At 38.8% G+C, this 14,225-nt stretch overlaps 1 protein-coding gene across 1 annotated transcript in view; it reads left to right on the top strand.

Annotated features, from left to right (window-relative positions):
* The window catches only part of SYNPO2 (synaptopodin 2), a 76,846-nt gene extending 73,539 nt beyond the window's left edge, over positions 1 to 3,307 (top strand). The window contains exon 5 of the mRNA XM_059470309.1: positions 1,458 to 3,307. Within this exon, the coding sequence (XP_059326292.1) occupies positions 1,458 to 2,021 (564 nt within the window). The 3' untranslated portion in view covers positions 2,022 to 3,307. The remainder of the gene's footprint in view (positions 1 to 1,457) is intronic.
* Positions 3,308 to 14,225: the final 10,918 nt, after the last annotated feature.

Here is a 14,225-nt window from a genome sequence, read left to right as displayed (position 1 = left end):
GGGTGTGTAGGTGGGATTGATAATGTTGAGGAGTTTTCTCTCTGAAATGCAAACTGGAAAGAGCTGATCATAGCTAAGAGATGACAGGACAGTCCTGTCATAAAGCATCAGTTGTGAAACTTGTCAAAACTCTCATGACATAACCTCTGAGTGTCACTACACTTTTTAAAAGAGATTCAGGCTAAGTATGACTCAACTGACTGAAAATTATGAAATCTGAAGTCTCTTCCTCAGTTTCCATCTCTCATACAAAAAGCTGATATTACAACATGATTTAAAACCTGAAGCAGTGGTCGTTCAAGTTTCTTAAGTGCACCAAAGTCCTGTGGCAGAAAAATTTAAAATGTGACATTTCTATGTGAGTCTTTGCTAGATCAGCTATATCTTGAATGATCACATACCTGGTTAGCTGCTCTCTAGTTAATGCTTACAGTGATTTAAGTGTGGGAAGCTCATTAGGAAAAGGAATGCAGGGCAATGTCGTTCAGAGTAAATTCTAGCAAAGTCTCTGGCAAAAAGAGCCAGGAATTTCAGAGCAGATTTCAGAATTAAAGTAATTTAAGCCTGAGGACGTGAATCAATGAGTGTAAATCAGTGAGTTTAGGAATCACATTTGTAGAAACTGTAAGAACAAGGTAATTTGTGTGACACAGAGAGCAGGTCTGGCTTGGGGACAGGCTGTACCTGCTTTGTGCGCTGCCAAATGGCTGCTGCAGCAGAACCTTCTCACAAACACAGTTTCTGTTTCAAAGTGCTGCATTACTAAGAAGATTAGGATTTGTCAAAAATGAATGGATTGCTCCTATAAGTGGGTCGGAATGTACTGAAATTCCGAGGGCATTGCCTTTTAAAGAAGCCAAAAGTAGTGTCATGTAAGCGTATTAAGTGAATGATTGCATTAACGCCTCTAATTGTTTGTGCTCACTTTTGTGCCCCAAAAAGAGAAAACTGGGATCAGTCTAATAATTTTTGAGTAAGAAAAGCCTTTCTTAAAAGGAGATTGCCAAAGATACGTTCTTGGAGAGATGTCCTAGACAGAGCCTGTTATCAAATAAATTAGGCTGTGCCTAATGTTAGAAAGAATCTTGTAAACACACACAGAACTGTCACAACATAACTCCCTTCTGCATTAAGAATGGTCTTTTCAGAGCAAGGCACACCAGCTAAGTAGTGGGAAAGCTGCACAGTTGCTAATGCCACTGTACTTTTTCAGTAAAAGTCTCTCTTTGGTCTGCTTGCTTTCCTCAAAAATTCAATTTGCTGTGTCTTTGTTCCTGTTTCTTTCTCTGCCTCCTGTCTTTCCAGTAAATTAAAGTTCTAAAAGATACCCATAGACATAAAAAGGGACTGCCAGGATGTCACATGCCTTCAGTGTCTTTTGTTCCAGTTTGGAAGTGAAGAGAAGGATCTTCCTTTCTTGCTGCTTAATAACCGTATTTGGTATTTTGTCTTCCTAGGGAAGGAGCAGTGGCCGCTCACTATCACTTCCTGGGAGGCCTTCCTCATTCATCCCTCAAGCCATGTCTCCCACTTCTCCTCTTGTATTTCAGCCTGCCCCTGATTACTTCAGCAAGCCAGACACAGCAGCTGACAAGCCTGGCAAGAGACTGACTCCCTGGGAAGCAGCAGCCAGATCTCCCCTTGGCCTAGTGGATGAAGCTTTTGGCCCCCAAAGCATGCAGGAATCCGTTGCTGCTAACGTAGTGTCGGCTGCTCGCAGGAAAACGCTTCCTGAGCCACCAGATGAATGGAAATTTAAAGTTGCTTACGAGCCCCCAGCCCCGAGTGGTAGCGTAGCCTCACTGGGAGGGAAGCAATCAGGGGTTCTGTCACCCCAAAAAAGCTCCCTGTCAGCCCCAAGTGCCCCGCAGGCTGGCCCTAAGCTGCAGTATCCCTACTGCACTCAGCACTCCACAATGGATCCCGATATAATGTCCATGGATTCCAGGTCTGACTATTGCTTGTCAACAGCTGATTCAAACTACAATCCACAGCCAAGGGGATGGAGGCGTCCAACATGAGCAGCTGAAGGGCCTGGGGCATTTTCCCTTCCTCCAGCTCAGCAAGCCCTAAGATATGAGTTGGAGAAGGAAAGTTTCTTGCTGGCCTGGTGATGTCTGAAGTAAAAAAATGAGGAGACAAAATTGAATGGAGCACAGTTTTCACATGACTGCAGTGCTAGCAGCCTCTAGAATAGACTCATTTTACACCTAAGATTGTTCTGTTTGTCAAAAAGCAAAAATATGCATTTCTTGGGGTGAGGGGGGAGATGAAAGTGGGGCAATCCATGTACTCGATGCAAAAATCTAGCAAGGATGTACAAAGTGACAGCAAAAATGCTTGCAGTTAAGCTAATGTGAAAAAAAAAAAAAAAGTAAAATAAGGGCATTTTAAAACCAAGAAGTATTTTACAGGATCTTGCAGGTTTTCTGAGTATGTTAGGCATGAGTTCTAAGTTACTAAATATAGTCAGATTTGCAAAAGTTCTAATGGAAGTGGAAGACTTTGAAGCACTGGCTTATTTGCCATATGGTTTTTTACTGCATTTCTATAATGAGTTAAGAAAGTAAATCCATGAATATTCTTACTATGGCAACAGTTAAAACACATTTGTGGCAATGGTACCTGAAACACCACAATATGTAGATACAGGAAATCATACACAGGCAATCATTTCAGATAGATTTCAAGACAGTTCCAATGAAGTTTTACATCTTGTAATTAATGTCAAAACACCAGGAAGAGAGGCATTGTTAATAGAGATCAATACCATGATACTTGAACAACAAAAGAGATGAAGAGTGTATTTAAACTGGATTGCAAGATATTTTTGTAATAAACTATCAAACAAGTCAGAGGCTGAACAGCCTTTATTTCTCTGTGAAATGCACTATTTGCTGAGCATTTACTGCTCCAGTGCCTGGTAATCCAACTGGCTGGGCAGTTATTTGTGTTTCTAAGGTAGCTCAATGTTTAGAAAGCTTTTGAGTTGTATTCTCAGTTGGGAAGACATAGATAAGTTGTTTAGCAAGGACAGTTCCTGCTCTAGAAGCTGGCATGTGGCAGAGGGTTCCTGATATGTGGTGCAGGGTGTGAGTCTAGGAGCAAATATTTGGGTGGTTGGTTATACCTAAATGATGCTGATGGACCTGAAGGGATGCTGAGTAATTTTTGCTGGTGAGACATTCCTTGCATTTGCAGCTTATTTAAACAATAGAAATATGTGGCTAAAAATGTATGTATTCCAGGCTTCCTGGGTAGTTTAGATGTTGTTAAAGCATTAAATGAACACCCCGAGTTTTACGAAGTGTTGTCAATCCTCCTTATTCTGTTGGGAATTCTTGAAGGATCTGTCAAGCACAGTCAGCTGAAAGTACTGCAGCAGCACTATTAACTCTCCTTAGTTTCAGTAAGGCTGTCACTGTGAGTGAAGGGATTCTTAGTTTCAGTCAGGCTGTCACTGTGAGTGAAGGGATTCGATTAGAAAAAACTAAAACACATATGCAGCAAGAAAAAATATAGCACAAAAAATTCCCATCTGCAAAGAATTTTCACTTAGAGCAATTATAAAATGAAGGAGAAAGGAAAATGAAATCCAAGTTCAGTTGAGGTGGAACTTCCCCTAAAAGCAAATAATTACAGGAAAAAATATAGCCTTAATGAGTTTAAGTTGGCAGAAATTCTGTATCCAAACAGAAGTCTCCCTAAAATTCAATTGATCTTTCTGACCAGTCAGGAAATGAAGATGAGAGAGTGGTAAACTTTTAGAATATGATCATATGCTATAGCACTTTACAGATTTATTTCATAATATGAATTTCCAAAATAAAAAAAAGGGATTTAGAAAAATTACATGAACAAGGCTGCCATGATATGCCTGAAAATAAGCTTTGCACCTCAGAGTTATATATGCATATAATCAGGGTAATTTTTCCTGCGACACAGGCAAAAATAGATGTCTCTCTGCAGAGTCTCTTTATGTCCCCTTCTATCACAATTGGGAATATTCCACCAGTGGGACTGTGGAAGTCCCCTTAGCCTTGAGGGCTTATCCTCACAGCTAAACCTATTGCCCTGGAAGTACATGCCAAATCCTGACTTAATTTCAGTTAAATTATAAATCAAATTGAAATTCAGTGAAATCTATAGTTCAAGGTCATCAAGGCCTTAGATATTCAGTAAGTACCAATGCAATGCATTTCACAGAAGGCCTACATTCTGAAAAGTGCATGCTTCTTACGTATTTTGCTGACCTGTGGTCCATATTACCATAGCAAAACAAGTTCCTCTTTCCAGGCTAAGTTCAGATTTCTGCTTTTAACTGTTTCCTTTACATCATTAGAAAGAAAAACAGATTAATGAGTTTGCATTAAAGCATATTTTTACCCAACACCATTATTTTAATTCTAAGAATTGGACACCTATCTTTTACATTCCCATTGAAAGTAGTGGTGTGAATTCTGAGGTCATGCATCTATAAGAAGAAAATGTGTGCTTAATTTTAAGGTACATGCAATTAAAAATTGCCAAAAGTGTTTTTAAATGTTGATATTGCAAAAAAAGTTATGATACCAAGTGATCTTGGAAAGGCTTTAATGCTGTGATCACATGGCTTTACAGGAAAAGGTTCTCTAGGATGAAGCCCTAACTCCCCACCGCAAATAGGCAACAAACATGGAAGTGAAGAGTTTCAGACAGGACCACTGACTTTCTGTCAACTCCCCTAGAACAAAAACTGTGCAGCCCTATAATTTCATTCTCTTCACAAGCAGGAATTAATCTCTGAGTACTTCTGTGAACATGAGAATCCCTGACGCTGGAGTTCATGTAGCTTTGTATCATATCATAGATTAATTTGGGTGTTTAATATGACCTACTCCGGATTTCTTTTTTTCCTCCTGCTGAGGATTTCCTAGCTCTTTTTCCCATGTGGATTCTCCCCTATCTAATATGGAATGACTTTCCAGTGCAGCATTTCCCTCAATAGCAACACTGGGAACTGGATCTGGCCTCCCCGACACCGTCTATTTTTACAAAGTCTGTGGGCAATGGATTGTCTCTGAGATCTGTTTCTGTGCTGCAGAGAAATGGAGCTAATAAACAATTTTGAAGTTATTAATGGGAGGGCAGACCTGAGGGCAGGCATGCAGACAGATCACATAGCCTTGTTTGGAAGGAAATCAGGCTAAATCCAGATTGAGATCATGTAGTGATTTCAAAGAAAGCAGCAGGACCAGACCAGTAAATGAAATATTAATGCATCAGAGCTTTAGAAGGACCCCACAGCATTTTTCACCTTCTGTCCTTCACCCTGTTACTCCACTAGCAAAGCATCTTTCTATAAAATAGTTGTGACTGTTGTGTGTGAGTTCTGAGTATATTAATGCAAGTATTTCATACATTTGCTTTTGAATGCACAGATCTGCTCAGTAAATGTGAGGAAAAAATTCCCTTGATATTTTAAATCATTGGCTTTGTGCTCACCCTCAGAGGTGTCTCTGTTAACATGCAGAGCATTTGAATACACAATATAATTGAAAATTAGTTTCCTTAGTTATGTTAGATGATGAAGTTCACAATCTTGTTCATAGTTTGTTTTCATTTCGGTGTGCTTTAACACAACCAAATATCTATTTACACTGCATTTCTGCCTAGTAGCAAGAGACTGTGTTATCTTTATAGAAGACTTTTCACTTCTAAAGACTTTTGCTCATTGCAGAGGACACTTTATTTGACAGTGCATGCCAGCGATGTAAATTGTATCACATAATAAAGTGATTTGACCAATCAGATGAGAAACACAATTTTGTTTTCCCTAGATTCTTTTCTGTTTGTTTAAATAGTCTGAACCCAAGTAAAGCCTAATCTCTTTTTTTCTGCACCATTTTTAGATTCACTGACTTTGCCTGTCAGTGACCTCGTGCTGGTCTGAGCTTCTAGAAGCTTAAATCAGTATCAGGTCAAAAGGCAACTTATCAAATTTAGTGGAATTTCATTTCCATACTGACTAAGCAGGGGAAGGAAACACAGTGAAGTACAGTCTAGCCAGGTTAAATAATACAAACAGAACAGTTTTTATTGTTTGAACATTTTCAGCCCAACCACAAAAATCTGCAACTAAAATCTACGTACTGTACTTGTCTACTTTACTTGCACCTAACCCTCTGTTTAGTTCCTTGTACACTGCTGTATTCTCATTGTTTGAAACTTACTGTTCAAACGTGAAATAAATATTGTGAATAAATTGTGAACCCAGTCTGTACACTAGGAAGGCTATTTGGATAAATAGCTCTTCAGGAAATAAGGCCAGCATATACAATCTAGCTGAGGAAAGTCAGATCAGATTTTTACTATACACATGAAATGAATCCCAAAGCAGTTTTTGCATTTGTACAGCAAGCAGGATTTTGTCCCCAGTACAAGAAAAATGATTAATGCATGTAAAACTCAGGGAAAAAGCTCCACAATTTTAAGAGCTTTGCTCTACAAAGGATTTACAAGGTTATAAGAGACCCAGTACTATTCATTTCCACAGCTACATTTCCATTCTTTGGTAAGTTCTAAAATACATCATAAAGAAAGGAAGCATAAGCCACACTCGCAGTTTAACATAACTCCCTTGAGTCCTGTAATTGGCAACAGATTAAAAATCTCCCTGCCAGGGGAATAGTCATAGGTTTTGTAGGATGTTTCACTGTGCAGAGAATGTACCCTGGGTTTCTTGGAATGCCCTCGATTTTCTGGTGCATTCATCAACACTTAAGAGCATTTAAAATGACTCCAGTGTGGCAGATTTCTCCCTTACTGAATGTGAGGCTGATGGAATGGGGAATTTTAAGTCCAGAGAGGCAGACATTTCCAGGCCAGTGTCTGGTTTTCCTCAAACTGAACACTTGTGCTTTGAAATTGTTCCCTGGGTATATTATTGGACCTTAAAAAGAAGCCTTGTGTTGCTGCTGAGTCAGAAACAGCACTCAAGATGCTGGAAAATGTCTGGTGTTTGTTCACACATTTTCAGTCCCAAAAAAGGACTCAAGTAATTCACACTCAAAACAAAATGACCTCGGGAGCGTTTGTGTGCGTGCACACGAAGCTGTGGGGTGTTTGTGGAGGAAGAAAGGTAATGGCCAATTAACAGATGCTCATGGAGAACATTCTGTGCTGCGCTGCAGTTCAAACAGCTGGAAGGTTCCAATACACTGACACACGTATCAAAAAGAAGGTGTTGATAAACCTCCAGATCTAATTTTATCTTTAAAGTAAATCAAAACCCAAGGGTAATTTTGTCTAAATACTGAAGAGGTTCATGACTAGTTTTTTCCCTATAAATAAGGAAACTAAAGGAAAGATATGCTAATTGCTGGACAAACAATGTTAAATGTTATAAATAATTTAAACCAGGCTGTAGACAAGCAGAATTTGCCCAAGGCAAAAATGGAAAATAAGAAGCTTTACAGAATTCTAAATCAGAATAATAGATGTATTGGTAGAGTTTCCTAGCATGAAAAACCTCACAGAACTGTGGCAGCTATAAAACAATTGCCACTCTTTATATTATTAACAATTCCAAAGTAATTTTCATTTTAATTAGTCACTTCCTAATATCAATGGATGTGCTTGGGTTTAGCCTCAAAAAGTCAGTAATTTTTGAAAAATAAGAATCAATATAAAGTCAGCATATTCTTAACTCTGGTATTTCTAATGTTTTGGGGTTTTTTTCTAACAGGAAGGCTTATGAGCATAAACAGCAGTTTTGATCAGGTGCACATCAGCTACTCTGATTTTTAGGTCTCTTCAAGACAGTTTATATTTAAATTCAAATATATGGCCTATAAAATGGTTTGTATACAAACACAGGACTTGAAGCTCCCTGGAGAATTACTTGTATGCAAAACAGAATATTTTGAAGAAGATGATCAATATTGGAAACTTTTACAGTTTCCAAGAAATTCCCCACCACAGATGCACATAATTTCATCATTTTGTGAAAGTTCAAGATTATTTTCTGTGGAGTTCACCATTCTTTACTTCCTTTGGCAGTATAAAACCCCAAGAGATTTTCCATGTGGCAATAAAATAAAAAGATTAGTGTAGAAATTAATAAATCTTCCTACTGAATCAGTATGCCCTGAGAAAACCCACATTTCAAAGAAACACCAAGAACAAAACAGGACAACAGAATTCCTTGGAACACGTGGAGCAGAATCCTGTTACCAGTTAAATCAACAGGAACTTGACTAATTTAACACTTATGCCAGCAGGGCAAAGACTCCATCTCACACAGAAATATGTAGCACCACAAAACACAACAAATTTACAAGCACTGAATTGGTGTAAGCAGTTCTGTAGATTTTTGTAGCCTGCAGAATTACAAAATGTGATTGACAAAACACTATGGCAATAATCAGATTTTTAAATGTTATCTTCTGTTAGGAACTCGCTCACTCATGTGCAGAATTATGGAGAGTTAGCTGGGACTGTGCTGAGGCTCAAGTTGCTATCTTGGCCTCCTGTATAACCAGTGTGAAGGGGCATTCTTAAAAAGAAAGTAACTCCATCCTCAAATAAATGCCTAAAATAGGTGGACTGGATCCCAGGACCCCAGGCATAGCCTTACATCACTCCAAACTCACCTAGGCTTGCAGAGGTCTGTTTGGATAATTCTGTACTTGAGAAATGGATCATCAACAGACCAGAAAAAACACCCAAGGACAGTGAAGAGATGATTGTTGTTATTTTGGGCGCCATAAAGTTATGGAAGTTTAGGCAGATGCTTTTTCAAAATCAGCTTGAAGCTTCTCAAAGGAACAGGCCAGCACTCATCTCTTCCTACACTTTAATAAGCTGCTGTTTACCCAGCAGAATTAGATACAGATCACTGTGTTTTGGATGGTTATTACTGGAGTTAGATGTGACTGCTCTGCATGTAACCTCAAATGAACAGCAGCATGAGTACAGGTTTGGAGAGCAATCCAAACAGATAACATTCAGACAGTAGCAACAGTAGCTTTGTTTTTCCTTGTGACCTTTATAATAATTTCTACTGCTCAGAATGCTCTGCCATAAACTGTGTACTGGAGGGCAGAGAACACAAAAGTAGTTAGGACTAAGTTCACAACCACAATGAGGATTATGGGCACTTCCAAGAAACATTGTCATTTCTTTTCCCCTCAGATAATAATTTGATTGTACCTTTCATATTTTTACTTCCCTGTTTTAAATTCTTGCCATTATTCACCATGTCTTGCAGATACTACAATGTGTATGAAATACATTATACTTTTTGACAAAGCATAAAAACTTCCTGAAAAACCATAGCTAAACTAAATACAGGAAATACATTATATTGAACACTCACCTACATATACACAGAAAGCTCACAAGCCACAGAAGATGTGAGGTAGGCAGAGAGCAGGAGGGAAAAAAATAAAATCATGTTTTACCAGTAAAGCAGAAAAATTCTGGGACATTCTAGGACATGGTAGGTTTTCAAACTTCTATTTCCCTCTGCATTTTAGGGACTGGTGCAATCTTTGGAACAAGGATGGTCAGTTTGTCACTAAACACTTCAAGCTTACTTTCACAACATTATCAGGTTTATTGCTCTGAAGTTTTGCAAGCCCAAAGGATGACAAGAGGTTGGACTAAGCCTAGTGCTGTCCAACAGAGGGCAATGGTACACAATCCATACAATCCATACTATTTGCTCTCCCTGACAAAGCCTCTGTTTCAACAGAGCAGCCGTGGCACAGTTAGAGATCTGTGGGGATGCCAGACACCAAGCAGTGTCATTATCAGCAGTCCACTGGAACTCAAATGCCATAAAACTTTAAAGTTTGAGCTAAATCAGATGATAGAGGAGGCATTGCTTAATGAGTCTCACACAGACTGTAGTTTATTACTCCTGACCTCAGCAGCACGGGGTGGACAGATGTCATTATCTCATTTTACCAATGGAAGAGAACCTGGAATGGAAAGAACACGTGCACTGCCCAAGGCTGTTGGGGCAATGGCAATGCTGCACTTGGATGGGGACATTCCTGGCTCTTACCTTCACCTATAATCCACTGGTTATTTATAGCAGTCATGCATACTTCACAAGCAGCACAATTACATTCTTACAGCTCAGAAAAGGAAGAGGAAGGGAGCTCCAGGTCCTTTGAAGAAACAATCTAGTAATTCAAGAGACAGATCAAGTTATGGCCCAGACTGCCAGACAAAATTCACCAAATCCCATGACAGAGAATGTAAGGCTTTGGAGTTGTTTACTCATAGTAACCACAGCTGAGTGAACAGAGATTAACCTCAAAGGGCAGTAGAAGGATGAGTTTAAAATGTCAGAATTAAAGGGGAGTCCACATTTTTTACCATAACAGAAGCCCCTGCCTTCTCCCATGTCACCATGCTAGTCTCACCTAAACTCTGCAACAAAGCAAACAAAACCCATCCAAAGGAACCAAATCTTAAGTTCCTGTTAAATCATGAGCCTACCCATGAGCTATTGCCAAATCACCACTGGCAATGTCTTCAGTCTGATGTCTGTTACTAAGGAGCGCATATTGTTTCTCTATCTGTCCCAACAGTAATGTAAAACATACACTCAGCTGCTACTAAGGGGATCAACCCTGCCACTAAAGGGAAAAGAATGGCTCAGCCATACTCAAAGGCGCCAAATGAAGGCAAGTTTATGTCAGGAGTCACTTCTATTAACCTGGGGAAAAGGTGACACACATGAAAAATTATGACAGATGGTGCAAGAGTTTCTCTAGGGCCTCCTTGAAAACTGCATAAATAAGAAACTGTGATTAGTTTTAAAATGAGTAAGCAAAACTTGACCAACTTGCCACTTCTTTCTCAACAAAGTAGAGTTAACAATTAACTTCTTCTTAGCAGATGGCATAACAATAAATGTAGATAAAATCAGTGTGCAGACAAAGTACTTTATGGACAAAAAGCTTAAAGAAAAAAAAATCTCTGCTAATGGACTAGCAATACTAACTCCTGGAAACAGAAACCTCCTGGAAAAGAGAGACAGAAAGTACACAAACAGAAAGCAACACAAGCACTGCTAAAGAATCTTCCTTGAATGCACAGTAGCAAGGACGAGCCTAAAGGTAATGAACAAATGTAGAGTCAGTTCGTGTGATTACGTGACCACCAGCTCCAGTGATTTCCATGTAAGATACTGAGGCATAGTCTCTGGGGGAAAGAGAAGGAAGTTGGCATGATTCAAATGCATTATGTGCACAGGCAAAAGTCACACACACTTTGTTTACAGCTTCCTTGCCACACAGGCCCAAGTTACCATCCACTTTCATGGCAGTGCTAAATAACTGTTTACTTTAAGTTCTAACCATAAACACAATTCAGGGAGAACAGCAAAAATATTAGATCTGTCGTCCCTAATCACCCATCCATGTCTCTTCTTTCCTATTGCACCAGAGCATGGCTATTTGCTCTAAATCAAATGTCATAGCATAAAGATAAATCCATCCCTGGGAAAAAACCTTCAGCCTTGGTATTTAAGTGTGTACATAATATACTATACATATCTTTTATTCCTAGTGCAATTCTGAGTGCACATTTCTGGAAGTTTTACTCCCCAAAGAGCCTTAATTCCTCCACCAATGACTTTTACTCTTGCAGTGTGTTTTTTGAGGGGGATAGAACTATAAACACAACTCCAGAACTTTGCCAACAATAGTTTCTTGTTTCTTTTAGCTCTGTTCACTGTTCTAAGTGAAAGAGGAATTTGGAAAAGCAATTAAGCTGCAAATGTTGGCAGCTTCTGTTTGATTTGACAGATAAGCTTTATCTGAATTAAGGAGTATAAAGGTGTTGGTACAGCAAGTGTTACACCACTGAGCACAATGCCCACATTTAGGGCAGCTCAAGTAATGGAGAAATTACTCAGGAGGGTAAAACACACATGTCTAATTCCACAATGCATTCCCATACAGTGCGAGGAGTTTTAATTCCACATCTGTAGAACATCAAGAGTAAGAATGGAAAATATCTATGGCATAGCTGAACTCTTGTAGAGGGGAAAATATGAGATGGTAGGAGTTTTGTTTGCTGCTAATCATCTAGCAAGCCCATTAGTCATGGAATGCCTCTAAACTAAGTGAATCTGTGAAGAAAGAAATGGGAGCAACATTAAGAGAAAATACAGCACATTTCAGGCGTGAAATATTCCTTCTCCCATTTTAAAATAATTCTTCTTGCAAAGATGGAACTATGGATCAAAACTTGGCCTTTGATTCTTTGTATTTAAGAGCTTTGTGAGGTCACAATTAATTGGAAGCAGAAAATTACTTTTTATTAAAAAAATTAAAGGGGCAGACTGATGATGGTGTAACCCAGCAAGTATTACTTCCAACACCATTGCTCACATGGTAAAGAATAGCGTCGAACCTATTGTAAATTGATTGTATATTCCAAATATCCTGTAAAATACATCCTTTCTGTGGCAACCTGCTCACTGATCTTTTCTGCATGACTCCAATAACAGCTAAAGGGGAAAAAAAGGGAAAAATTCCAAGAATTAATCACAAACAGATATTATCCCTAAAACACGTGCACAGTAGTACAGTAGATGTGCTCCACACAATGAAAACTATGGAAATATTTTGCACTTAAAAGGGTCAAATTGATAGGTATATTTGGGGGTAAAAAGCAACTGCGACATGTGACAGTTTTAAAATTTATACTTGCCTAAGTTAAAGACGCTGTATTCAGATTCATTGACTAGCAGAGCCTTTGAAATGGGTTTGGAAACAGTGTTCAAATTTTTGAAAGGTAAGATCATGACATGTCTTGATGACACAGCAACAAAGAAATACTACTTCTAATTCACCACTTTTGTGCTAACTTATAGAAAGAACATCTGCTGAACTACAGGCTTTCTACATTTCAGCCATGAAGTATTCTAATTAACTTCAAAGTTAATGGGTGCACCAGAAAACACCAAACAGTGGAAATGCCTCAAAGCAGAACAGCAACATCACTACCATTTAGGGAAAATTCACTAAAGATGGTTGCTAACAATTTGCACTGCTGAATGCCAAAATCAGTTCCCTACATGTGAAACAGAGGAAAAAATGCCCCAAAATCAAACTGATAGTTTGTGTTGTTTCAATGGTGACAATGGTGTTGAATTTCTTCCAAGAGGATTTTTCCCACAAGGAGACTACTTTGGTGGTGGGCGTATTTTTCCTCAGCAAAATTAACAGTGACAGGAGAGAAACTTTGAACCTTCTTTGATAATGAAAGCACCAAACAGAAAACAAGTTCAGCCAGACTATAATCTTAAAGTGAGGTCTACATTTCATTTCTGATTATTGGGAAAAAATTACAACAGCAATACACTCTACATCTTCTCTGCTAATACTGAGTCTGCCTGTGAAAAACACCCAGAGAAGAACTTTCACAAATGCCAGAGGCAGACTTAGAGTTTTAGGACTATTCCCTTACTAATAAATAATCATTCTCTGACTTTATTCAACAAATAATATCTGAAGGCTTCTAAAACACATCCAGGTTGCCTCACAAGCCTGGCTGTTAACTGACACCCAATGCCTATAAGGTCAGCAAATATTGCATGATTGCAAAGGGAACATCCATTGCTTTGGTCACAGGATTGTCAGCTCTGAAGATGACCAGAGTTTATTTGGATGACTTCTTTACTTCTGCTACCTTCACTATGAAAGGACTTAATTTCTCAGCCAAAATTGAACAGGTCAGCAGAAAAGCTTAATTTCTAAGTAGTCAATCGTCCGAATGAATCTGATTCATTTTGCACTAAAATTTCTGTCTTTTTTGTATTGTATATTCATTTTCCAAAATACAGCATTGTGCTGTTCCAGAAGACCAAAGTAAATTTCTCTCTCTTCAGAGGCCAAATAAGGAACTGATTTTCCTTGTACAAGTAATACAGAAATAACATCTTATATATACTGTAAAAGAAAACTCAGTCTGTCCTAAGGGTGAATTTTCCTCAGACCTCTTCTCTGGAGGAACTGACGTCCCAAGAGAGGATCTGTTCCCTGAGAATCATCTACATCTACAGCCTTTAACTTACTCTCCAAGGCTTCACATGTCCTGAATAGAGAGAAGCAGACAGTTACTGAAAAATGTAGGTCCAGGTTTGTGGTTTGGTAACCAGCAATCTCTGCTTCAAAAGTCCTTTTACCCAGTATCACATTGTGAAGTCTAAAAATAGCCTA

This window comes from Ammospiza nelsoni, chromosome 4, assembly GCF_027579445.1.
Source record: "Ammospiza nelsoni isolate bAmmNel1 chromosome 4, bAmmNel1.pri, whole genome shotgun sequence".
Lineage (NCBI taxonomy): Eukaryota > Metazoa > Chordata > Aves > Passeriformes > Passerellidae > Ammospiza > Ammospiza nelsoni.
The sequence above is the reverse complement of the archived record's forward strand: the minus strand, read 5'-3'. Positions and strand labels throughout refer to the sequence as shown.